The sequence below is a fragment of the Perognathus longimembris genome, chromosome 1 (genome assembly GCF_023159225.1).
Source record: "Perognathus longimembris pacificus isolate PPM17 chromosome 1, ASM2315922v1, whole genome shotgun sequence".
NCBI classification, from domain to species: Eukaryota; Metazoa; Chordata; class Mammalia; order Rodentia; family Heteromyidae; genus Perognathus; species Perognathus longimembris.
The window spans coordinates 34,706,333-34,734,270 of record NC_063161.1 but is presented as its reverse complement, the minus strand read 5'-3'; the positions used below and the strand labels follow the sequence as shown (position 1 = coordinate 34,734,270).

General features: G+C 39.7%; 1 protein-coding gene across 2 annotated transcripts in view; it reads left to right on the top strand.

Moving 5' to 3' along the window:
* The window catches only part of Tph2 (tryptophan hydroxylase 2), a 91,249-nt gene that overhangs the window by 18,115 nt on the left and 45,196 nt on the right, over positions 1–27,938 (top strand). For both annotated transcript variants that reach the window (XM_048349793.1, XM_048349792.1), the window contains exons 6-7: positions 14,186–14,382; positions 18,946–19,081. In XM_048349793.1, coding sequence (XP_048205750.1) covers positions 14,186–14,382; positions 18,946–19,081 — 333 coding nt within the window. The remainder of the gene's footprint in view (positions 1–14,185; positions 14,383–18,945; positions 19,082–27,938) is intronic.

The following is a 27,938-nucleotide window of genomic DNA, read 5'->3' as shown; positions in this document are numbered from 1 at the left end:
AAAGTAGCTAATGGTTCCTTGATTTGATATAATCAATTGCTAAACTCATTTAAAATGAATGTCACCTCGAAGAATGACTGAATGAAGGTATGTTAATTTCCAGGTCCAATGAGTTATAGATGCTTTACAAAAAAATAGTGTGTCTGAGGGAAGAGTTTTCAATTTCTTGTGAAACATGCACATAAATTGTTTTGCCATTCTGAAAAGCAGATCCCTTCAAGGCCTTCTCAGGCAATGAGTCTCATTCAGGCTGAGTTTTGAGGGTTCTGTCTAGGCCTGGGGTATGTTGGACTCATTCATGATCAGCTCATGATGGTAGACGTGGTCCGCATATGTTGACCTCTGAGCACACATTTTCAGGTAGTTTTGGTTTCCCATTCTTAATTCCTCCCATATTCTGAGCACTGTGCCAAACATGTCACTTCGGTTCTGTCATTTAACCTCACAGTGAGCTTTTGAGATAGATGCCTTTCTCATATTCATTTTGGAGGCAAGGGACCACAAGTTCAGAACCATTAAGAAACTTGCTACAGATGACAAGTTGATGGTGCCACCTGCATAAACACCAGTAGTTGTTGCTTTAGTTCCTCTGAAATGGAGCAGTAAATGAAAGAGTAGAACTACTGCAAATATTTTCTGTACTGGTATTATTCCCTGGATGGCCATAATAGTGTGTGAGTCTGGGTCAGTCCCTTTGGGAGTTTCAGGAATGCTGCTCTTCTAGAATCTAAATGTCTTTCTTTGCACCAAGCCACACCTTTTCTTTTCTTTGTTTCTTTCTTTTTTAAAATTTTTGTTATCAAACTGATGTACAGAGAGGTTATAGTTTCACAGTTAGGCATTGGATACATTTCTTGTACTGTTTGTTACCTCGTCCCTCATTCCCCCTTCTCCACTCCACCTTTCCCTTTCCCCTCCATGAATTGTTCAGTTCATTTACACCAAACAGTTTTGCAAGTATTGCTTTTGTAGTTGTTTGTCTTTTTTTTTTTTTACCATGTGTCTCTCTATTTTGGTATTCCCTTTCAATTTCCTAGTTCTAATACCAGTATACACAGTTTCCAATATACTCAGATAAGATACAGAGATAGTGTAGGTACAAACACAGGAAGGGGATATAAGAAGATCATCAATAATAGAAGCTACAGTTACACATAGCACGTTGAAAGTAGTTACAACAGTCTTTCATTTTGCTTTGAAGTGTCTGTGGTAACTTCCACTTGACAAAGGTGGTTTCATACATAAGTTGAAAACAACAGTGGCAGAACCAGGAGATTTGGCATTTGAGAAAGCCATTCTTTTCCTTACAGAATTCTCAATGTATTTGAGATGCATACTTCTTGTGAGCATTTTAATTTACTTAAGGCTTTCTGGCATCAGTCAGTATTGCAACCAGCCTTGTGTGGCTTCGAAGGCACATGGTCTCATCCAGATGGTTCAGGACATCTGTCTGGCTTTGGCCTTACAGAACTGTGACCCAGTCCTGTGTAGTGATTTTTCTCTGTGCTCCCAGTTCATGGGCTTTTCTCCTTCCATTCAAAGCCTGACCCTCATGGGACAGAGAATGAATGGAAATAAACACAGCTGGGCTGAGGCTAGGAAAACAATTGTAAGGGATTTGTCAGTATGTTTTTTTTTTTGTTAAACAGTTGCTAGCTTATTTATTGCTTGATTTTTTGATTTATAAAATTGCACCCTTTGTGATTCATTTGCTCCCAGTGTAAGTACTCAGCAAAACAGAGATCCTAAAACAAAACAGCCCCAAATGGAGATGAGCATATTTGAAAAGTGCAATCACTATCCCAGCAGGCACATGCAATTTGGGTCAGCTTGTGAATACTCCATGTAGCTCCATCAGAGACAGAATTTTTCTCTTTCAACATGGAGTGATGTTGATTATAACCTCCTCTCCTCATCAAAGCAGAGAGGGGCAATTTTTGCCATTCTCTGTTCCCTACCTATACCACCAAATACTAAGTGATGTCAAAACGAAACCCTCTGGGACTGAGGTTCAGTAATATACCATGCATTTTTGGATGCTTGAATGGATGAATAAATATGAAATGGTTGTGTGCCAGAATTAATTTATTGGACTTCTAAGCCATCCTCTCACTAGATGACTCAGTAGTGATCAGTCATCAGTTTGCAAAGAAAAGTTCGAAGTTAAAGAAAGATTAGGCACAAGGCCTTACCAGTTTTCCAAAACCTGTGTTCTTTTCCCTCCTAGTGCCTGCCCAGCAGGAACACTGGGCATAATGAGGCCTTTTCCTCACAGAAGTGTGGCAATTTGATTTTGTGTTTGAACTGAGGAATTACTGATGCCAAGTCTTTCTGAAGAAGCATTTGCAATTATTGCAACTTGCAGAAAAATAACTGAGGTGGCTCCACCTCTCCACCCTTCCAGAAATTTCAGTTGACCATAGCATTTCTCCTTTCATAAGAGAAGAGGCATGATTTATGGATCCTGCTTGGTTTCAGCATGTAGCCTAAAGGAATACATTCCTAACAGGCTTGAGTGCCATATTACCTGTTTTTAGATAGGTAAATCTTAATTGGAAACAAAACAAATAGAAAATGGGAGACGAATGGAAGGGAAGGGTCTGCTTTCTCAATAGGGAAAAACTTAACTAGAGGCTGTAAGTTTTTATCATTAGTTGATGTTCTTCTCATCAGTTTCACTGGCAGATGGTCACTTTGATGGATTGTGGGCTCTACTGTGATGTAGGAGAAAGTTTCCATTTTTCCCTTTTCTCCACTTTTTTGAGAAGAGCCACCTGAGAAAGCAACTATGTTTTCTCCCCGACTGAGCTAATTTTATCCCATTCCATTATCCTCCATTGATTTGCTTTCCCAGGTTTTGAATGAAACTGATATAAATGTGGTTGTTTCAGTACTTTGTGACTCCTGCATAAATGCCAGTTGTTGATGCTTTAATTTCTCTGAAATGGAGCGGTAAATTGAAAACTAGAACAAAACCAAATATTTGTTGGACTGGGGACATTTCCTAGATGACTAGAATCATTTCTGAGGAGGTCACATTAGGGGTTTTGAGAGTACCTCTCACGGAATCTAAATATTTGTCTCTGCCTGGGATGCCATGCCTTTTCTTTCCTTTTCTGATTGTTCTTTGTTGAAAATTTTTTATTATAAAGGTGATATGCAGAGGGGTTGCAGTTTCATAAGTCAGGTAATGAGTATTTTTCAACAGTGTCACACCCCCCCTCATTTTCTCCCAGTTTTTTTCCTCCTGGCCTACCCCTCTCCACAAGTTATATAGTTCATTTTCAACATAGTGTCTAGTGAGTATCATTGCTGCGTTTGTCCCACCCTTTATCCTTCCCTTTCTGTGCTCCCCCAACCCTCCCCAAATCAGATAAACTTATATACAAGACAAAAAGGTACAGAAATAAAAATCTTAAAAAAAATCTTTGTAATAACTTCCATTTGACATAGGCGATATCATGCACAAGTTGAAAAAAAAAAGAGCTTTTCAATAGTAGAAAGTCTGGTCTTTACAGAATTCTTAGCATATTTGAAATGCACAGTTCTTGTATTTAAAAGCCTCCAGGCTTTATAGGAGAATCATTTTCATGCCAAATGTTTCTCTCTACCTGAAGTTTAGCTCAATGGCTAAGAGGAAGGGAGCCTGAGAGCTGCAAAGAAAGACAAAAGGGAAAATTGATTTGGAAAAGGTTTCTCCTTTTCATGTTTTGGGCTTGGTGGGTCTTTAGGCGCGTGTGAATGCCTCTGTAGGCTGGTGTCTGATTATAGTCTGGCTCTCACAGCTGCAGAAAACATTAGCACAGTATGGCCCTGTATCGCTCACCAGCAAAGATAGCAGTGCCACCAGATATGAAGGTGTTTCGCAGAGAATGGGTATTTTGACTTTAAAATGATTTCTGTGAACATGAAGGATTTAAATTACTTCCACAAGTCCTGTCTGAGAGGCAAATGGATTCATATGGAAAGTGTTATTTTGTCATCTCTAGACCTATTCCCAACCCTGCAGGGAAGTGATGAAATCGTATTCATTTGTACACCTGGCGGGAGAGAATTGGCTTCACTGAGCGTCTGTTAGGGACTAGGTACCAGCACAGGTGCTTTGCAACTCACATCCTGTTCAGGCCTCACAGTGTAGTGAAGCAGTCTTATTCCCTTCAGTTTCATGTGAGGAAACATAGACCCAGTCCCAATTGTGAGTACATATTGGGTGTGTAGCACCTGGCAATGAGGTGTGGTGATCAAGAACAGGGTGTCTAGAGCAGGTCTTCAAAGATCTACTTATTTGCCTTTGCATAATGACCTTTCCTTCCTTCCTTCCTTCCTTCCTTCCTTCCTTCCTTCCTTCCTTCCTTCCTTCCTTCCTTCCTTCCTTCCTTCCTTCCTTCCTTCCTTCCTTCCTTCCTTCCTTCCTTCCTCCCTCCCTCCCTCCCTCCCTCCCTCCCTCCCTCCCTCCCTCCCTCCCTCTCTTCTTTCCTTCCTTTTTTTTTTTTTCTCCATCCTAGGGGCTTGTACTCTGGATCTGGGCGCTGTCCCTGAGCTTCTTTTGCTCAAGGCAAGTGCTCTATCACTTGAGCCACAGCACCATTTCTGGCTTTTTTGAGTAGTTTATTGGAGACAAGAATTGCATGGACTTACCTGCCTGGGCTGGCTTTAAACCATGACCCTTGGATCTCAGCCTCCCGAGTAGCTAGGATTACAGGCATGAGCCACTGGTGCCTGGCCAATGACTGTTTCTTTCTTTTCTTTTTTTCCCCCCTTTTATTGTCAAAGTGAAGTACAGAGGGGTTACAGTTTCATATGTAAGACAGTGAGTACATTTCCAATGACTCTTTCTTAATTTTGGTTTCCTTAGCCATAACTTGGAGATTTTAACAGCTACTTAATCACCCTATAAGAGGAACATAATCCATGTAATGAGGAATAATAGTTCAAATAATGAACGATTGTATTATTGTTTCAGTTACATGAGTGAATGAATAAATGAATGAATGCTATTATTAACTTGCATAAGGTCATGAGTTGTAAAATTCAATGTGTTCCTTCATCTTCTATGGGAAAAGATTTTTGGGGTTAAGAGTTAGCAATATCCAGGCCATGTGGCAAAGTCACAAGATGTATCATTCTGAAACTGGAGCTCTCTTTGCCAGCATCTGGTGGATCACCCGTGTTAACCTAACTACTCGGGAGGTTAAGATCTGAGGACTGTGGTTAGAAGCCAGCCTGGGCAGATAAGTCCACGAGGCTCTTAGCTCCAATAAGCTACTCAGAAGTGGTGCTGTGGCTCAAGTTGTAGAGAGCTAGCCTGGAGAAAAAGAATCTCAGGGACAATGCCTAGGCCCTGAGTTCAAGTCCCAGATATGGGAGCTCTTAGAGACTCTAGCTCTATGTCTCTTCATCCTAGGGGTCTGTGATTCTTGGCTACCAATGAGGACTTCAACATTTTAGCTGTTGTCTGTATTGAGTTCTTTGAGCTCACCTCCCTTATGTATATTGAGCATATTGTACATATTGTGCATATGTTGAACATATTGTACATATTGAACATATTGACGGATGCTAGTTAAATCCACTGTTGGTGCTTCTGGTAGTTAATTTCATGCTAGTTTTTGCAGATGAAAGCCACTCCTCTGTAATGGTGAAGAGGGATTTCTACAAGGTGAGAAAATGGTAGGAAGCTCCATCCTGTGGTACACAGGACAAACAAAAACAAATACTTTCCAGGAGTTAAATGCTCACACTCCCTGAGGGTCCCTAGGTGAGGTAGTTTATTTTCATTACATCTTTTCTAAAGGCAGCACCAATATTAGCAACGTGAATGAAGTAAAGTAACATTTTTGTTTGCTCCCATCTGAAAGTTCCTTAGGGCCCATAGACTCATTTACGAAAATTCATGTGCGCAAAACTCATTTGCAGAAGCAAATAAAATATGTGATCACATGTGCTCTTTACCTGAACAGCCTAAGGGAGAATCTGAAAATGCTTTTTGCCTTTAGACTTGATCTCTGGGGTGGCTCAGCGGTCAGGGCCTGCACACCTTGTGCCAAGCTGCGGTATGTCACACAACTTAAACCTTTTGGAACCTTGGCATAACTTATGTGCCTGTTACATTGTTCATGGATTTGTTGGTTTTCTTTTGTGCAAGTCGTGGCAAGTCATTGTGCCTTGTGTCCTTGAAAAGATCTTTGAAAATTCTTTCAGCAGGATATCCAGGCAGGGAACTATCTCCGTACTTAGATGTTTAATCTTTTATTTCTGTTTGGATTGACAGGTGCCATTTTCCTAGAGAAAAGTTTGGTGACTGGGTGACAGTTTCTAGGCAGGAACCAGGAAACTGAGGAAATTAGAAAAAAAATCCTCCTGTGTTAAGGAAATAAAATACAAGGATAAACTGATAATAAAGCAACCAGTAAAAAGGCTGAAACCTCACATCTTTACAATTCTTTTTTTCTTTAAAATACCTGAGGCAAGTGGAGCTAGACAAATATATCTCTGCAACTTTCTGAGGCACAACTATAATTTTCCTCAGCACTTAAAATTATGGCTTGTTGTTAGGCTTATAGTTGATTTATTCATTCAACAAATATTATTTATTGACTACCAATGTATTTCACACTCTAAGTATCAGGGATATAAAAATGAACAAAGCAAACATTCCAGCACTCAAGAAGCATATATTTTAATGAGGGAATAAATTTAGAATATATATTTTATATTTTTATTATTAAAACTTTTTTTTGGTTGGCATGTATAAATTGTGCATATTAGTGAGGTTCAGTGTGGTATTTTCACAGTTGGGCACTTGTTGCTCATGCGTATAATCCTAACTATTCAGGAAGCTGCGGTCTAAAGATTGTGGTTCAAAGCCAGATTGGGCAGGAAAATCTGTGAGACACTCATGTCCAATTAAGTATCCATAGCTCCATTTCTAGAGCACCAGCCTTGAGGAAAAAGCTAAGGGATAGCACCCAGACTCTGAATTCAAGCCTCAGTACTGGTATACATAAAAAAATATTCTGGAAATCATTATCTATCTTATTATTCTTTAGGAAATTTCTGTGTTTTTTTTCTGGAAAGTTATTCCAATCTCAGGTGCACACAAAATTTTCTTGTTATTCACTCCCTGGAGACACTTAGATAGGATAGAGTTTCATGAAGCAGAGTACTGGGTGACATAGTCAGGGGCTATAAGGAAGAGACATCCAGTACTGATGCAAATTTCTACACACTTCAACTGTAAGAAGTGTAAAACTCTTTATAACAATTAACAGTAATTTTATAGATAATTAAAAAATAAATTCATCAAAAGCCAGGTTATTGTTATAATAATATTAGAATACCATGAGTCCTACTGTTCTATGTTTTTGTGTGCCTTCTTGGATAGGAAGGGAAAAGGATAAATTACAGAGAGCTCCCTGGAAATTATGCAGAGATGAGCTCATTGAGAAGAGCAGCAAATGCCTGTCATAAGTCAAGAAGGAACAGAGATAGAGACTGCTAGCCTTGATGTTCCCATAAACTTTCTCTAAGGGCCCTGTTCAAATCCTTAGAGGAGCCACTAATTGCTAATGAGTTGCAAAGCTGATGTATTTTACAATTCATGTCTCCTCATTTCCCTTTTGTGGGAATGTCAATCAAGAGATACAAGCATAGGTGGAGAAAGAGGGAAAAGATGAGGCAAAAATGAGAGGCAGAGTCTCTTCCAGGTAGATAAACAGTTCTGGAATAAGGGAGGCATCTCCTGCCCTAAGGAACATGTAGCAATAGGAAATACTGTGTTTCAGCCAGCTTTGCCATCGTGATATAAATACCACCAATACCCTGCCATCTCTTCTGCCATTAAATAAGTGAATTGTTTCTCCACACTAGACTTCCTCTGAAGATAACACCAGGAGCAAAACAGCATCTCATATTGGGAATTCTAATAACAAGGATTCCAGGAGGAATGACCCATAAACTGATTTATATATATATATATATATATATATATATATATATATATATATATATATGTAATACGTAGCTTGCGTTTGGTCCTGCTGGAGGAGAGGCTCAAAATGTGAAATGAAAGCATTGCTGTTTACTCAGCTGACTCTAGATTCTTCCACAATTTCAGTCTCAGTGGGGGATCATCCCCCTACAAAGATGGACTAGGCACACAAGTTTGCTCTAACAAAAGCAGAACTTTCACAGACTAACACTGTCCATATTAATTCTATCTATAGATTTGTCAACACTTCCTACTCTCTCCTCTTGGTAGGGTGAAAGCAAGTTATTCAGAATCGTCCCCCAGTCTCTAGGAAAAGTAGGACTTGAACAGGCAGGTGGAGAGATGCCTTTCTTAGCATTCGGTATGCCCAGAGAAAGTTCTTCATCATCTCGGAGTAACACAATCCACCAGGAGTGTTTCCTGTTGTCAAGCCCAAATCTCTGAGTTGATCCTCAGCCCTCTTCTCATCCCATTCACAATGACACAGGTTCCTGATCAGTGTTCATAAAGCTTCTTGTCATTCTGGGACAGGAAGACAGGATTTTCAATAAACAAAAACGACTGATAGTCACATTTGCTTATCTCCAGTGAGTTAGGAAGCCGTGAGTAATCATTTCAGCAGTTGTTAAGAATTCCAGAATTTCAACTAATTCTTTATAAGTGGGGGAGACTCCCTAGATATCTAATTAGATATCTATGTGTAATTAGTCTGTTGAGGAATGTCATCTTGTTGGGATTTATATCAACATAAAATCATTTCATTTTCCCACTCATTGCTTTCAGATAGGTTGTGTTGAATCCTGTTCTTCTACAGGGAAGTGAGTTCCTTAGCAACATCTAATTTCCTGTCATTTTCAATTATTAGTGTAGTCTCATGTAGGTATTTAAGACCTTGTCCTGTTCATTTAAAAAGATGAATCTCAGATTTGATTCAAAGTGTATCCTCCCTCCCTCAGCAGTTATTTGGAGTTGAGTCTCTTTCCCTCTTTTAGGCCCTAGTCCCTCTGAAATTGGAGGCTGATATGAGGGAGAGAGGAGGTCAGGATCTTTTTATGTGATTGCTTGAATATCAGTGGTAGGTAGGTGTCAGGCCATATTTACCCTGGTTCAGGCAGCATCTGTTCGATAGTGTGTTCTCAGGGCTGATTTGGTATTTGTACAGTGTAATAATTGTGTTCCGGGGTTGGCTTGTTCCCTTCATTTCTACTTTTGTGCCCCATCTCCACTTGGCATTGTTAGTGGTCATATCACTGACTCTTCTTCTAGGGTCAATATACCCTATAGGCTGGCCAGCCTCTGGTGATTCTGCACAAGGATAAGCAATGGGAATCTGTCTCGTGAGAACTGATTAGCACTAGGGGGCGGGGGTAACTTCCCCATCTTCTCAGGCACAACACATTGGGTTTCACAGATATCTTTAGATTGAAATGGTTATAAGATTTCAATTCACAGGAACCTCCCATTTCAGAGGACACATGCCAGCTTCTTTTTTACAGTGTGCCATACCCCTAGGTTTCTAAACTGTCTACTGGACTATGACTGCCCATCCCTGCTCATTCTCAGGGTAGCACCAGGGAGACGGATAGAGCCCCTGTGATCCTGCTGCTCAGTTAGAGTCCAGCTGGGAAAGTTAGGAAAACTTCGAACCGCAATCTGAGGACTGTGGGTGGGGTACTTAGAAATGATTGCATGAGCAGCCTAACCTTCTGACTTAGAGAACAGGAAAGAATGACCGTTTCTATCCAATGCCGTCCTCTCTTTGGTTTCCCATTAGTCTGATAGGTAAGGTCATAGGATGAGGTGGGCAAGGTGGTGTGGGAAGTGTTTATTGGTGGTAGGGCCATTTCTATTACCTTTTAGTAAGCCTAGTAAGGAGATTGGTTGGCTTTAACTGCTGGACATTTTCTCTAGAATGTAAAGTGCTTAGGGTGATTTTTGTTTTGGACCTTAGCAGAGATTTAGGATACTAAAAGATGATATCGGTTACACATGTAACATATCTGTTATGGCATGTACCCACAGATTGATGCAGAAGAATATACTAGGCTCCTAGAAAGACTAAGCATCTTTGAAGGTGCCATTTATTTTTGTAAACTCCTCTAACTCATAAGCAGTCTAAAGAAATGAAACTCATTGTGATATTTTTCCATGACTACAATTTTTATCTTAAAAACACATGATTGGCCCTACATTTTTTGTTTTCCCTAATGTCCATATTTATCCTGTTGGGGAGTCCAGCACTACCACATAGTAATGAGGGTTGGCAGCGTGGCTTAACTGGTAGAATGCCTGTCTAGCAAGTGTAAGCCCGGAGTTCAAACCTAAGTATTGTAAAAAGAAGAGAACCAAAATAATTAAAAGAGTAAGTATATATGAAGGTATGCTTTGAAATCTACAAGTGTCTGTTAGTATCATGCTCACATATGATTATAGGTGAGATTTTTACATATGAATATAATACCTACAAATCTTGTTTTAGACTAAAATCTGAAAATAAGTTGATATTTGGAATATATTTTTACTTTTATTTGTATATATAAATCAATGAAGAGTACAACATTTTAAGGTAGACTGATGAGGTTATAAGCTTGACTATTTCAGACAAGTCGCTTTACCTCTTTGAATCTCAATTTCTTCATGAGTACAATGGGAAACATACCATTCTCTTACCACATGTATTTGTGAGAAACAAATGAGTTAATTCACATAAAACACTTACCCTTAAAAAGGTATAAGGCACAAAGTAAGTTCTCAACTAAGTAAGTTAGCTATAATTATACCGTATACCTGTATGAATGATGTAGAAAAAAGATTGTTTGCTGTTGTCTGGATATTTTTAGTGGAAGTGAAGTGGATTGAAGTAGCTGTTACTTTGTGATGAAGTTTTAAATATTTACTCCAAAGAGTTTTCCCAGGCAGAGGGTTTGAGTGGTGTGAATAATCTCTTTCTACAATCAGAAGTGACTTACCTGGGCTCTGGGTCCCCAACCTAGTCATTAACTCCAAGAGCAGGCCAGTTAGCTACCCAGACAGGGCAACAAGAGGAAACAAATGAAAGTATACTCAGCCATCCATATTCCCAAGATTACACTGCTAGAAATTTATTATCAAGTAACAGACCTGTGTAACTCTTTCTTCCTCTCCTTCCTTCTACACCCCATTGGCAATATTCAGTCCCTTTGAAATGCTACATATTTACAGATAGATAGGGAAGGGAGAAGCTTGACCTAACAATTCCTTTCAAATGGCTTCTCAATATTTCATATATTGTTCCAGCCTCATGGCTTTCCTGCTTTTAGATTGCACGCAGCTCTTACTCGCTTTATTGGTCTTCCTGACTGAAATTGATTTACCTGAATGGGTTCTAGGGGTAACTCATTTATATATTTCCTTGCATCCTTTCTATTTTTATCTTTCCATATCATGCTTCCACTTGAAATTCATCACAGATGCTAGGACTTAGTGGTCTTGATCTTTCTAGCAAATATTTGCCAGCTTGTAATTTTTTGTTGCTTATCAACAGCCACATTTAAACAAGGCCTTGTTCTAATTTAGTTTGTATAAGCTCTAGGCCAACCAAGTACTTTGAGAAAGAATGTTAATTTCTTGCTTTTTCTTCAGTATGTTTTATTCATGTACTATTTTTAAGTTTTTTTTCCTTTATAAATTAAAGACAATTTCCCCCTCTTCCTGGAGCTTGAATTTAGGGCCTGGGTACTGTTCCTGAGTCTCTTTGTGCTCAAGGCTATCATTCTACCACTTGAGCCACAGTACCACTTATCATTTTTTCTGACTAGTATATTTTGGAGATTAGAGTCTCATGACTTTCCTGTCCAGCCTGGCTTCAAACTGTGATCCTTAGATCTGAGTAGCTAGGAGGATTACAGGATTACAGCCACTGGAACCCAGCTAATTAAAAACAATTTTGATGCTGGACACTAATGGTTCAATGTAATCAGAAGGTTGAGATATGAGGATCAAGGTTAGAAGTGAAGCTGGACAGGAAAGTCTGTGAGACTCTTCTCTCCAATTTACTACCCAAAAGCCAGATGTGTCACTCAAGTGGTAGAGCAGCAATCTTGAGCAAAAAAAAAAAAAAAGCCAAGCAAGCTCATGAAGGCCCGAGTTCAACTGCTAGTATGAGCAAACATACAAAAGCAGAAAGCAAAAACCAGAAAACATTTGGGGTCAGTGGGTACCACATTTGCACCTGAATGTTACAAGTAAGCACTTTGACAAGAACATTGAACTATGTAGAGGGTGAAGAGAGCAGCAAGGGGATCTGTTTCCTCACCTGTTCTTTTTACTGTCCTTGGTCCCTTTTTGACTACTTCAAGGAATTTCCTCAATGATACTCAAGGCTTGAAGGTGCCCCACAGCTGCAGTGCCCCTGCATGGCAATTATCTCGCCTGTGCATACAGGCTTCCATGGGGACTTGTGGTTAGAGGCAGGATTAGGAGATTATGGAGACAGAAATCATTGTTTTCTCTATGTGTACTCTGATATCCATGTGTTGGCTTATTTGCCTACAGGAGCCAAGTTTCTGATAAGTGGCCAGACAGACAGTGGGAATGTGCTACAGGTGGTGGTGGTCGTTGATCATGTCTTGAAAACTCTTCTCAAATCCTATTTCACTTTCACAAAAGGTGTCTTTATCAGATTCAACTTCTTCAATGAGCAGTTTTCAAAAGTGCATATTCATGTCCTGCTCCTCCTGCTGGTCCCAGGTTAACCACTGGGAGGCCTGTTCCTCACTCCTTGCTGCTCTTGGGATAATATTGCCTTCTTCATTAGGGAACCTAAAGCTCTTCTACCTAGATAACAAATCTTGGCTCAACTTGGGCTTCTCCCAGGAAGCTCTCTGTGATTTCTCTTGTCTGAAACAACTTCTCAATGACCAAACCCAGTCATCCTCAGCACAGTACCACTTCCAGATGGAGCAAAGAAGGGTTTATTAGAACATAACCATGTCCACTTGTTTATGTCTTATCTGTGACTGCTTGTGAGATACAGTGGGCAGCATGACAGCAGAGTGCATGTAATATCTATAATATTTATTTTCTGGCCCCTATCAGGGAAAATTTGCTAGCACTTTTTTCATTTTGTAAAATATTATTTTATATATCATATACACATAGCTATTGAGCCTTTGGATCTGCTCCTGTGAATATCTTCCTTTGGTCTCACAGTGTGACTGTCTCAATCTTGCTTTTTTGAAAAAAAAATTATTACCTTTAAAGTAGTTGTACAAAGAAGCTTCAGTTCAACATGTTAGTTTATTAGTATAATGCATCTTGATTAATGACACCCCTTTTATCATTCTCTTTCCCTTTTCCAAACCTTACCTATCCCCTCAGTGTTCACAGTAGCCACCATTCCTGAATTGAGGGCTTAATGTGTGTACGTACCCTCAGCATGACCTGAAGTAAATGTTCCTTATCTCTCACATTTATTTATTTGGTAATTCATTCATTCATTGGTGGGTACTGGGGATTGAACTCAGGGACCTTTACCATACCGCCAGTGAGACTTTCACTTTTAAATTCAGCATAGCTTTTTAGTGTTTGCCATACATTTTGGACACTGAACAAACAATCTCAAAATTACCCTGAACAGGTAGCATCTCATTTATTCTTGTTGTCTTATGAGTGCAGAACATTCTCTCAGAGCACAGCTCTGCACAGAAACCACCCCAAAACTCTTATTACCAACTTCAGTGTAGGAACATAAATCTTACAAAACTTCTACAAGGCTGTGTGAAGATGTAACTTAACTAAAAGTTCTATGCGAGTCTAACTGGCTGCTAAGGGATCAGGCTTGTAACACTGGCTACCCAGGAGGCTGAGATCTGAGAATCATGGTTGAAAGCCAACCTAGGCAGGAAATTCTTATCTCCAATTAACCACCAGAAAACTAGAAGTGGAGCTGTGGCTCAAAGTGGTAGAATGCTAGCCTTGAGCAAAAAAACCCTCAGAGACAGTGCCCAGGCTCTGAGTTCAAGCTTAAATGAGAATCCAACCATACACACAAAATGGGAAGAGTGACATTTTAATTAAAAAAAACAGTACTTAATGGGATGCTTTGGGGGCACTAAAGGGTTCTACTATATAAGAATTGAACTGGCATTGAAGTTGGAATACCCTTAACCTAATGGTCTAAAACTAGATTCATTTATTTTTCTTGTCTCTACCCAGTGGGCAGCCCATCCCTAGGGTGGAGTACACAGAAGAAGAAACTAAAACTTGGGGAGTTGTATTCCGGGAGCTCTCCAAACTATATCCCACTCATGCGTGCCGGGAGTATTTGAAAAACTTCCCTCTGCTGACTAAATACTGTGGCTACAGAGAGGACAATGTGCCTCAACTTGAAGATGTCTCCATGTTTCTGAAAGGTAGGCCTGTATGCACATTCTTTCTAGCTAACATCCCCCCATTTGCTTCTCAAGAACTCACAAGTGGCACAACGGCTCCTTTTCCAAGAGAAAAAGAATTGATTTTGAAAGAGGAGCCTGAGCCAACAATTTCTGTGGGCCATAGAAATTAGGCTGGCTAGTTCTGAATTGCTTGGCCTTAGTTCGGAGACCTGACCCTAGAGCTCTCAGTTTGTTTGCTGCTGTGATATGCTGTCTGCTCTTCTTCTAGGCTTTCCACAGATTTTCTTAAATTCTGTTTATTACCAGACAAGCCATCTCTTCTTTACTTACTCAGATTCTACGTATTCTTTAAGTTCAGAACAAGTCTCATCTTCTCCATGAATTCTGATCACAACAGGCACCAAGATCTCCCCTCTTCTGATTCCTTTCTATACTTGTGCATGTCAGGAGACAGATGTACATGGCCTTGCAGCCGGTACACTAGAACCGCTGATCAGTATCACTTAATTAACACCTAATTACACAATGCCTTCTGTTATTGTTGAGTTACAGTGTGTTCTGTCTAATGGCCCTGCAGGCCATGCATCCTCTTTGTTTCCCATAATTATATACTTACTATATATTTACCATGGGACCTATTTGCCTTATATGGGATTTACTTTTTATTGTTCTCTCACTTTTTACTATTGTTTCTCAAGCTACATGGAATAGAGTATTGTCTTATAATATTTTTCATCTCTGTCTCTCATATTGATATCTTCACAAGAGGTGGTACAGAGTTTGTCTCACTGGCACATAGCTAAAAACAGTGCAATACATGCATTTTCCCCCACTCATTTTGAAATACCTAATTTAAAAACATTCATTTATGGTCTTTTGGGTAGATGCCCAAAAGTGGGGCTGCTGGGTCATAGGGGAACTCTATGCTTAGCCTTCTGAGGAACCTCCATACTGCTTTCCAGAGTGGCTGAACCAGTTTACATTCCCACCAACAATGAAGTAGGGTTCCCTTTTGGCCACATCCCCTCCAACATTTGTCATTGTTAGTTTTCTTGATATAGGACACTCTTAATGGGGTGAGATGGAATCTCAATGTTGTTTTGATTTGCATTTCTTTTATGGCCAGTGATGTAGAGCACTTTTTCATATGTCTCTTGGCCATTCTCATTTCCTCATCAGAGAAGTCTCTTTTTAAGTCTTTAGCCCACTTTTTGAGGGGGGCTATTGGTTCTTTGCGGTTTTGTTTTAGAAGAATGTAATTTTTTTAGTTCTGCATATATTTTAGATATGAAGCCTTTGTCCATTGTATAGCTGGTAAAGATCTTTTAAAGCCACCAGCACAACAATGTTCTTTGCAGCAATTTGTCATAGCTAGAATTTGGAACCAACCCAGATGCCCCTCTGTAGATGAATGGATCAGAAAAATGTGGTACATATACACAATGGAATTTTATGCCTCTATCAGAAAGAATGACATTTCCCCATTTGTAAGGAAATGGAAGGACTTGGAAAAAATTATACTAAGTGAAGTGAGCCAGACCCAAAGAAACATGGACTCTATGGTCTCCCTCATAGGGAATAATTAGCACAGGTTTAGGCAAGTCATAGCAGAGGATCACAAGAGCCCAATAGCTATACCCTTATGAACACAAAAGATGATGCTAAGTGAAATGAACTTCATGTTAGGGAAATGACTGTTATATCACTGTTGTAATTACTTTCAACATGCGATGTGAAACCGTAGCTTCTATTGTTGATGATCCTCTTGTATCCCCTTCCTGTGGTTGTCTCTGCACTATCTCTGTATCTTATTTGAGTACGTTGGAAACCGTGTATACAGGTATTAGAATTAGGAAACTCAAAGGGATTACCAAAATCGAGAGACACAGGGTAAAAAAGACAATGATTACAAAAGCAATACTTGCAAAACTGTTTAGTGTAAATCTACGGAACAACTCATGGGGGGAAAGGGAAAGGGGGAGGAGGGTGGGGGGAATGAGGGAGGAGGTAACAAACAGTACAAGAAATGTTTCTAATGCCTAACGTATGGAACTGTAACTGCTCTGTATATCAGTTTGACAATAAAAATTAAAAAAAATTAAAAACATTCATTTAAAAACATCTGAGAGGGAAGATGGGAGAAAAATGAGGGGGGAGGTAACAAGTTTGATAAGAAATGTACACAGTATCTTACATATGAAACTGTAATCCCTCTGGACATCACTTTGATGATATAAATCAATTAAAAATAGGAGAATGTTGAAATGGGTGACAGTGATCAAGATGCAATTTATTCATAAACTGCTTTGTTAAATGGTAAATCTTTTGTACAACTACTTAAAGATAATGATAAAACATATAAAAATAAAAGCACCTAACTTACTTAAAATGGATTGATAAAGCAATAAGAATGTAAAACACTTAATGTCCTGGATTTATATTTTTCTTTTTTTTTTCAAATTTTTATTATCAAACTGATGTACAGAGAGGTTACAGTTTCATATGTTAGGCATTGGATACATTACTTGTACTGTTTGTTACCTCGTCCCTCATACGGATTTATATCTTTCTAACTCATAAAAATAAAATGTATAACTATTAAAAAATGTTCCTCAATGTACCACCACTCATATCCTACTTGTGGGCACATTAGCTTATTTTATATGATACAGAAAAAAGAGAAACTACACTTGTCTATTTTGATACTCAGTGAGGCAAAAATCCAAAATAAAAATGTTTGGAATGAATATTGTGCTGCTGGAATTATGACTCTGAGGAGGCTCGAGAAAGTATGAGTTCTGTGTGGCTACCAGAAAGCTCAGGATGGACTTGTTTTATAAACTTCAGTTGAATCTTGCCTTTTCTTAGTTGGTGTTTTATTTTCTTCAGTATTTTTATTTCTCCAGCAACTTTTCTGAGGTACTCGTCTAATGAGTTTAAGTGTTTGAGATGGGAGCCTGTATAATGTTAGTATCAAGGGATTAAAAACAGCCCTCCTGGACATTAGCTAAATGAGAGTATTCAAAAACATAAAGACAAATATGACACAATCCTGCTTCTATGTAGAATCTATAAACATTGAATACATAGAAACAGAAAACAGAACAGTGGTTACTGTGGGTAAGCAGGTGGGTAAAATAGACAGATGTTGGTCCAAAGGTACCAAGTACAGTCATACAAAAAGGAATACATTCAGAGATTAATTTACAGCATGATGATTATGGCTAATAATACTATGTTTTATAATAGAACTTTACTGAAAGAGTAGATAATATATTCTTTTAACACATACAATTATATGAGCGATGAGTATATTCACATGACTGTAACGATCATTTCACTATGGTTATGTCTGTCAAAATAAACCTTACACTTTAAATATACACAATTTTCATTTTAAAAAGAACTACTCTTGCAAGAAGAGGATAATATAAAACTATAGCATTTTAATAAATGCTTTCTCCTTCTCCTCCTCCTCCTCCTCCTCCTCCTCCTCCTCCTCCTCCTCCTCCTCCTCCTCCTCCTCCTCCTCCTCCTCCTCCTCCTTCTCCTCCTCCTCTTCCTCCTCCTCCTGTTTTGCGGGTCCTGGGACTTGAACTCAGGACCTGGGCACTGTCCCTGAGCTTCTTTTTGCTCAAGGATAGCACTCTACCACTCAAACCATAGCTCCCCTTCTGGCTTTTTGTTTCCATTTTGGTAATTTATTGGAGATGAGTCTCCAATAAACTTTCCTGCCTGTGTTTGCTTTGAATCGTGACCCTCAAATCCATCTACCTGAGTAGTTAGGATTATAGGCACAAGCCACTGATGCCCAGCTAAAATGTGTACTTAAAAAAAACAACAAAAAGACCATTGTAATTTCTCTCTGGACTTTGTGATAAGGAAGCATTAGATGTCCTTTAAACCTAAGATATTAATGGACCATAACCTTATTGAGTTAATAATGCAGGCAAGTTGAATAGATTTTATTGTAGTTGGTATCGTATTTGCTTTCCTCCTACCACAAACCAATAAGGCACAGAAAGCTTAGGCATTCCTCCTCTTCAAGAGCTACAACAATTCACATACCACAAACCCCAGCAGCACAGGATCTAGTTAGGAGATATTGATGTAGAAAGGTGCAGTGGGAATGATTTTAAGACATGAGCGGAGGTGGTACTGTAGCTGTGTGCTTCTGAGCACACTCGTGAGGAGTGGATCTCCAGATGTGGCTTTTAGAGAGATTCCAGGTGATATGTGGTAAGTATCACTTTAGATTATGATCTTCTCCTGGGAATTTGGGATTTCTTATCCTAATTTATGAATTTAAACCTCTCCAGATATTTTTTTACTTTCCTTTTCCCTTTGATGAATGAATTGTTCCCCCAGAAACCATCATTCATGGGAGTACTTTAGTCACTACAAGCCCCAGCCATAGTAGTGAATTAACAGAACATGCCATTCAGTTGTCAGGAGTGTTAGAACCTTGCTTGCTTTGTTTCTGGAACATCCTTATAAATATTAGGAGCTCCTGCATGGGTCCTCAGTTCCTGAAGCCAATGTTTAGTTGACTTTCTTTTTTTCTTCCTGTTGTCTCTTTAGAAAGATCTGGCTTCACTGTGAGGCCAGTGGCTGGATACCTGAGTCCGAGAGATTTTCTGGCAGGCTTGGCCTACAGAGTGTTCCACTGTACTCAATATGTCCGGCATGGCTCAGACCCACTTTACACCCCAGAACCGTGAGTATCCACGTTCAAAGGCATGGAGACCACTTCCCTGTCAAGTCAATACTCACTTGACTGGAAAGTGCGTTAGGCCCTCTTTTACCTTCAGAGTAATTTCATCTCTCTAGCCAGTGCATCACAGCACTGGCCAGAAGAAGCTAGGGCTTTGGAATGTCAGCCTCCTTATCCCTGCACATGAAGCCTCTACTACTCTTGCTGAGGTACCTCTGTCAAACTTTACCCCAACACTAAGCCAGCAGAATCTTGGACCAGATCTCCGTTCCTAGTGAAGAAATAATGTCCCAGAGGGATTAACATATGTACACAGCCAGGACACAAACATGTGCCTCACAGTTGGAGGCCTCTCTTGTCTTCAGGAGGCTGTCTCACACACTATAACTAATTTGCTTCCTTTCATCGTTTCTTCCCCGCTCCCCCCCCCCCCCCAACTCAGGAAACTGTGTTGTGCTCTTCCATTTTAGTTTCTCAAATGTTCTTCCATATTTTCCCATCACTTCCAGATGTCTAGGACATTTCTAATTTTTTTGAATCTGTCAGCTTTCCTTGAGAGAATCCTCCTTAGGACTTTTATCTGTCCTCTCCTGGACAATGGATAGACTAAGAGTGGACAGAGGAGCTATAAAGGGTGATACCATGCTGGACTACCATAGGTTGGCAGCTGAGAGCAAATTGTGAACCCCTGTGGGTTAATCATTTGGCCTTAGCACAAATGGAACTGTATACTCTCCAAGTGTCAAATGCGCTGCATATAAATTTTTTGGTATCCTTTAAAATTGTAGAAAGTTATTATGTGCTTGCAATGTTTAGAAATGAGACAATAGACATTATTCTTGCCCTTCCTGTGTGTGGCTGCTTATTTATTTATTTATTGGCTTGAGTCATTAGGTCAGCTTCTTATGAAGTGGCTTTTGAACTGAGATCTGAATATGAGTATTACAGAATAGAGAATTACAAGCCAAAAGAGCACAAACAAAGACCCTGAGTCTCACAGCTATTATGATTTTGTGTACCATCCCACCCCCCTGGTCAATTCAAATGAGCACCTCACCCTAATTTTACCCTAATTTTTTGCCTACTGTTCTTGAAGCCGCTTTCTTATGAGGCTGCTTTACTTGAATATGCTGATGATTAATGGGCTGCCACTGTCTTCACTGGGGAGCAAAGAGCCCTTCAAGGTTCAAGCAGCTAAGGAGCTGATAATAGCATAAGTAGGCAGGGATTAGAGCTAAGTCCCTGAAGCTTCCACTCCCTCTTAGGCTAGCATGAGTCACTGGCCAGGTGGGTCCCTGCAGGGTCACTACACTGTTTTTCAGACTGTTCAAATTCCCTGAAAGTGTTGCAGGATAAACAAAGGTTACTTATAGGACTCAAGACATTTGGAAAAGAAATGTTTCTTCGAATGGAGTGAGTGCTCAAAGGAGCATTGTCAGAGTTAAAAGGCAATCTCTAAATCTCACCCAAAGGGTTTACAAATGGCCCTGTTTACAAATAGCAGGCACTTTGTTAGTTCCCTTTGAATAACTGGCCCTCCAGAGACCAGCAATAGCGTGCCAATAGGTATGCAGAGAGAGAAAGGCAAAGAAATGAGATTTTAGCCACAGAGGTCTATAAAATTTTTGGATAATGTGTTTTACTTTTACCAAAGTACTTTCAGCCAATTCATTCAGCAGTATTTATGTGTGATGTTAGAAGGGAGATACAACAGATTTAAAGATGAATAAAATATAGTAGCTTAATTTTTTTTAAAGTATCATCTGAATAGAAGTCTGGGAGGTTGGATAGGAGTTACATTTTCCAACAAGATCTGATGGCAAAGGAAGGGAAGAGAAGTGCAAAATCTGTGGAGATATAAGGAAGGGGGCAATGAGCAAGGATGGCTAGACAAGAGTGGCCAGGATACAGTTTACATATGTACCTTCATTATGAATGATTATTAGCCAAAGGAGGATGAACAGAGGCTTCAATTTGGAGGCAGCTGGGAGCTATCCAACGTACCGAAGCCGTATCAGATAAGTGTATTTGAAAAAAAGATGGCTGGGGTGAGGAGGTTCCACAGAAATATGAATGACTGAGATGGAAAACTAGCCAAGGAGCTCACATTCAGTGGATGGAGGAGAGTTTGTAAGGTGTTGTGCCAGGAAATATCATGCGATAGAACAAGAGGGGACCTATTTCATACCCTCAATACCTTAGAACAACATGAACAATATTTGGTGGCTATAGAAGGGGCAAGAAGAGGGAGGGCCTCCCTCCACAAGGTAATGTTAAGTTTGTATTGTTAAGGTAATGTTATTTTTATTAGTATCCTCATTTGGGGCGGGGGGCAGTACTGGGACTTGTACTCAGGGCCTGGACACTGTCCCTGAGCCTCTATGTCCTTAAGGCTAACACTCTATCACTTAACCCACAGCACCACTTCTGGCTTTTTGGAGTAGTTCACTGGAGGTAAGAGTTTTACAATTTTCCTGGCTGGGCTGGCTTTGAACTGTGATCCTCAGATCTTAACCTCCTGAGTAGCTAGGATTACAGACATGAGCCACCAGTGCCCAGCCTCCTCATTTATTTATTTATATATATATATTTTTTTTGCCAGTCCTGGGCTTGGACTCAGGGCCTGAGCACTGTCCCTGGCTTCTTTTTGCTCAAGGCTAGCACTCTGCCACTTGAGCCACAGTGCCACTTCTGGCCGTTTTCTGTATATGTGGTGCTGGGGAATTGAACCCAGGGCCTCATGTATACGAGGCAAGCACTCTTGCCACTTGGCCATATCCCCAGCCCTCCTCATTTATTTTTAATATACTGGATACTTTTAAAGTTGATATATATTAAATTATATATAGTAAGGACTTTCATCAACACATTTTCAAATATGTTTAACTTTTTATTGGGAAGTTAACTATTTATTTATTTATTTATTTATTTTTTGCCAGTCCTGGGGCTTGAACTCAGGACCTGAGCACTGTCCTGGCTTCCTTTTTGCTCAAGACTAGCAATCTACCACTTGAGCCACAACATCCACTTCTAGCTTTTTCTGTTTATGTGGTGCTTAGGAATTGAACCCTGCGCTTCATGCATGCTAGGCAAGCACTCTACTACTAAGCCACATTCCAAGCTCCTCAACTAGTTATTTTTTAATAATAATTGAGAAGAGTGAAAGAAGGTGAGGTTTAGAGGGAATGAAAGAAAGTAGGAGGAGGTGGATTGTGGTTTGGAGTATATTTTCTTCCAAGTGCTCATGGATGAGATCTCCAGCTACAAGTCCTGGGCTAGACAGATCATCTTGTAGTACAAATAAGGGTTGGGACTTGAGAAAAATTTAAAGCGTTGACAACAGATTTGGTCCTATGATTACAGAGACAAGAGGGGACTAAGTCCAAGGATAAAAGTGGGGGATTTACTAATTTGGTGGTCTATTTATAAGGCATTGTTTTGTGTTTTAAAATTTATTATTTTATAATCAGGTACTAATTGTGCATTATTTAGAACTTGAAGGGCACTGATGGTACACTGTTAACTGTTGGTTCTTTTCCTTTCTTTGTCCTCTTCACCCTTGTTTGCCCAGTGTAGAGATTACTAGTGTTATTGGTTTCCATTGCTTCATTCTAGAAATATGCTTTGCAGACTAAATAAGAGATCCATTTCTTTCTTTCTTTTTTTTTTTTTTTTTGGCCAGTCCTGGGGCTTGGACTCAGGGCCTGAGCACTGTCCCTGGCTTCTTCCCGCTCAAGGCTAGCACTCTGCCACTTGAGCCACAGCGCCGCTTCTGGCCGTTTTCTGTATATGTGGTGCTGGGGAATCGAACCTAGGGCCTCGTGTATCCGAGGCAGGCACTCTTGCCACTAGGCTATATCCCCAGCCCCATTTATTTCTTGACTATGACAAAATCCCATGCTCTTTCTCAGTATGGAGTTTGAATGTATGGCAGGCTAGACCGAAATGACTGTTTCCTGCCCAACCACTTTCATAGGCATTGTCTTTGTAAGGAAAAATCCCATTTTCTCAATTGAAAACCGACAAGAGAGCAGAGTTTCCAATTTGTGAAATTCAACTTGGCTACTGTGTTTGGTGCTTATACTTTGCTTCCAAATAACAATCCTCAATTGCTGAACAGTGGTAGTAGAGACAGTACTAATGAGATAGTGAGAGCCGTGAAGCCCAGGTAGAAAAGGGAATGAAGCACACTACTAAAAAGTAGATTTTCTTTTCTTTCTTTATTTTCTGTCTGGATAGAATGCATTTTGTTTTCACAACCTTCAACTTATGTTGGATTTTTCTACATGTGTTGGGCTTGTATTTATAGTTTGCACTTTAAAGGTTATCATGGTAATGGGACTTGAATTCAAAAAGTGGTGGCAGGTTGATGGTTTCTCTAGGGAAAGTTTTCCAGCCTAGAGATCAGTAGAGAGGAAATTCTTGGTGAGGTGGAACTTCTTGGTTATCCTGACTAAGTCATTGCATTGCTGTGTATTCTGGCTGCATTGAAGAGCAGGAAAAAGCCAGTGTTCTTTCTCCCTAAGAGCAGTGCCCAGGGCAGTGAGGCTGCAGGTCGTTGCTGTCTAGCTGCTGCTTTTGTTTTTTTTTTAATTTTTATTATAAAACTGATGTACAGAGAGGTTACAGTTTCATACGTTAGGCATTGGATACATTTCTTGTACTGTTTGTTACCTTGTCCCTCATACCCCCCTCCCCCCTCCCCCTTTCCCCCCCTGAGGTGTTCAGTTCACTTACATCAAACAGTTTTGCAAGTATTGCTTTTGTTGTTTCTCGTATTTTACCCTTTGTCTCTCAATTTTGGTATTCCCTTTGAATTTCCTAATTCTAATACCAGTACATACTGTTTCCCATACACTCAGATAAGATTACAGAGATAGTGTAGATACAATCACAAGAAGGTGATACACGAACATCATCAATAGTAGAAACTACAGATACACATGGGATGTTGAAAGTAGTTACAACTGTGATATAACAATCATTTTCCTAAAATGGAGTTCATTTCACTTAGCATCATCTTATGTGATCATAAGGGTATAGCTATTGGGCTCTTGTGATCCTCTGTTGTGACTTGCCTAAACCTGTGCTAATTATTCCCAATAAGGGAGACCATAGAGTCCATGTTTCTTTGGGTCTGGCTCACTTCACTTAGTATAATTTTTTCCAAGTCCTTCCATTTCCTTACAAATGGGGCAATGTCATTTTTTCTGATAGAGGCATAAAATTCCATTTTTTTTCTAGCTGCTGCTTTTATCAGCAATAATTCAAAGCAATGTTTTGACTAATCAAGTACTGATATATACAAATAGTTCCTTCATAAAATATCATTTGGGTCACATTTGAGATTCTTCCAGGAAGAGCATTCGTTTCTTTTCACTCACTGGAACAAGAGAGATGGAGAAGGATGTACAGTGTTAGGTTCTTTGGCACGTGAACATTGCCTGGTATGTTTATAGTGACAAGAAAAATTTGAGCAGGGCTAATATTCTCTCTGGTCTATTTTTCATTTCTCTGGGCAAAACACATTGTAGGCTGTTCCATGTTGCATCTTGGGATCACTCCATCTTCTTTTTTCTTTTCTTTTTTTTGTGCTGGGCATGGGGCTTGAACTTAGGGCCTAGGCATTGTCCCTGAGCTTTTGTGCTCAAGTCTAGTGTTCTACCCCTTGAGCCATAGCTCTACTTCTGGCTTTTTTTTTTTTGGCCAGTCCTGGGCCTTGGACTCAGGGCCTGAGCACTGTCCCTGGCTTCTTCCCGCTCAAGGCTAGCACTCTGCCACCTGAGCCACAGCACCCCTTCTGGCCGTTTTCCATATATGTGGTGCTGGGGAATCGAACCGAGAGCTTCATATGCAGGAGGCAAGCGCTCTTGCCACCAGGCCATATTCCCAGCCCTACTTCTGGCTTTTTGGTGATTATTTCTAGATAAGAATATCATGAACTTTCCTGCATGGGCTGTGATCCTCAGATCTCAGTCTTCTGAGTAGCTAGGATTATAGGCATAAGCTACCAGTACTGCCTCTTACCTTCTTTTAGAACAAAGTTTTATAACTTTGGCACTACTTATTACACACACACACACACACACACACACACACACACACACAGATACAATTGCCAGGCAATTCTTTGTAGTTGGAGGATGACTGTGCATTATAGAATGTTTAGCAGCATCCTTAGTCTTTCTACTCATTGGGTGTCAACCCCTACCCAACTATAAGCTGTAAAAATGAAAGGTATAGCCAAAGTTCTCATGTCAATTGGGTGACCCACTGTATCAAATAGAATAAGAAATCTGTCTGACAGTCCATACTCACTTGGTTGCTCTGTCTGCCAGTGATTGCATTCCCTCCCTTTAGAAGCAATCTGTAGACCTTGTTTTCTTTTCTAACACGGGAATCTCAAACTAGCATTCCTTTATGCTTGGCACATACTACTGACAAAAATACAGTTGGTCCCACAGTGTATAAGCTTATTCAACCAAGAGTTCTAGATTCAGGGCTGCATTTGTATGATTGGCCACTAGGCACCAATTATGAGGCAATAGCTTGTGCCCCCTGTGGTGGTACATTTCAAATCAAAGACAGACGTTAACCATTAGGAAATAATACAAAATACCACTCATGAATACAGCAACATTTATTGTTATAATACAACCAAGTGCATTTGCATTAAGGAAAATCTTTTTTTTTTGGTCTTAGTCGAATAGTTTAGGGACAATTACCTGTTTTAAAGTTTTAAAAAGGCTTTGCAGTCAGGTGATTTTTTTTTCTCACAATTGCCACTGTGTTTCAATTTTACAAGAAAAATAAAAGTGAATTATTTCTGACCATAGTTTTTCATCTGCTTCTAAGTGAATGAATTTTATGCTTAGTCCTTGCTTATTAGAACAGAATCCTCCCTAAAACTGGAAGCAGTGCCATTTATTTCCTTTTCTTGGGGCTCAGACATTAATCCTTGTATGTTAAGTAGTAATAGCAGCAGGTAAAGGCACAGGCTTTCACATTTATAGGAAAGGTTCGCTGCTCCTGTCTGATTGAACAGATACTTCTCACTAGGTCTTTAACAAGAGGAAAAATGCAACCTAACTTTTTCTTTTCTTCTTGTTTTCATCTGAGTGGGTTCTGAGTCTGACAACCAAGTCCTCATGAGTCTTTCTCTTTTCCCTTTCCCTTTCCTTTCTTCCCTGCTTTCCCCCTCCCCCCTTTTAAACTGTTGGGTTCTCCTGAAGTCCAACTGGGCACAGTGTCACTGCAGAGCTGGGAAGATAAGCCCAAGCTTTCTGGAATGAAACACAACCCTCTCCTTGCCCTCTCACCCCTCTCCCAAATGCTTTTTAGCTTTAACTTGCTCTTTTCCATAGGACAAACAAACTAGGTATGTAGCCTGCCCATACAAGAGCTATTTCCTTGGTGCTATTATCTCTCTTTGCTGTTTAGGATTTTCTGAGCAGAGTATTACCAGGGAGTTAAAGAGACTTTCTCAGAAAGCCAATCCCCTCTGACCTCTATTTTCTGCTTTTAAAACATTATTATCTTCATGCCTATAATCCTAGCTAATCAGGAGGCTGAGATCTGAGGATGGTGATTGGACAGTGCTTTGCAGTGATTGTAGAACTCTAAGACGTGAAAATATTATTCTTTGTTCTTTAATATAAGTAATTTCAACAGCAATAATCATAATAGAAGCATTAACATCACTTCTTTATTAATAACAAGCATGTATTTGCCAATGACACATAGTACAAGTATGCTAGCTATATATACTACATATTTACTACTGTTTTTTGAATTGTTTGGTTCTTCAGTAACATCTCATTTTTTATTTTTATTTTTAATTTAATTTTATTGTCAAGGTGGTATACAGAGTGGTTACAGTTACACATGTACAGTAGTGAGTACATTTCTTAACATATTTATTACTCCCTCCCTCATTTTGCTCCCACTGTCCTTCTCCTCAATTTCTCCCCCACAACTCCCTGAGTTGTACAGTCAATTTCCAATATATTGTCTTGTGAGTATCACTGTTGCATTGGAAACACTGTTTTTTGGTATATAACATAGTCCCAAGTCATTGCTATTATTGCTTTGAGTTTATGGTTGAGGAAAATGAAGCATGGAAAAACTAAGTTATGTGCCTAAAGTAACACAGCTGGTAAGCTAGGGAGCCAGTATTTGAAGTTGGGAGTCATTTCTGGGCATAACAAGTACTTTGTGTTAAGTGGTTAGAGTAAACATAAAAACAGAGAAGTTACATGTATGCTGAAGTTGGATAGCTCTTGATTTAAAAAAAAAATTAAATTACATAGTTTGCATGAGTTTGGAAATGACACTTTCTTAGCTAGTTCAGTGTAGTCCTATCCAATCATGGGCCCAACCACCAGACTGTTAGAAGTTGACCCTCTCCTCTGATCATCATGGGGCTGTAGCAGTCCTGCTCCTTTATCAAGAAGAGGGATCTTCTATTAGCCCAGGAAGAGAAAGGGACAACACCACTGTACAACACCATGGTTCAGATGGGGGTGGCTGTGCAAGTCCTCCAGGCAGAAGGGCCTGGGACATCAAGCTGGAAATCCAGGCTTTATTGTCAGTTCTCAGCATGACATCAGCAGTCAGTGTGAAGGAGGATGAAAGAATGTTTTCATTTCTGGAGAAAGAAAAAAAAAACTTGATAAAAATGACTAGGTCCATTCTACTTCTGTACCTTTTAAGTTCATATGAAGGCTGTTGTGTCTTCAAATTCCAACACATCCTTAGTTAGCAGGCCATGTTTCTACACCTGGATTCCCAAGTTTTCAATCATAATATTGTGTCTTATTTTGTGAAGAGCCTACAAGCAACACAACCATTTTGCAGAGCC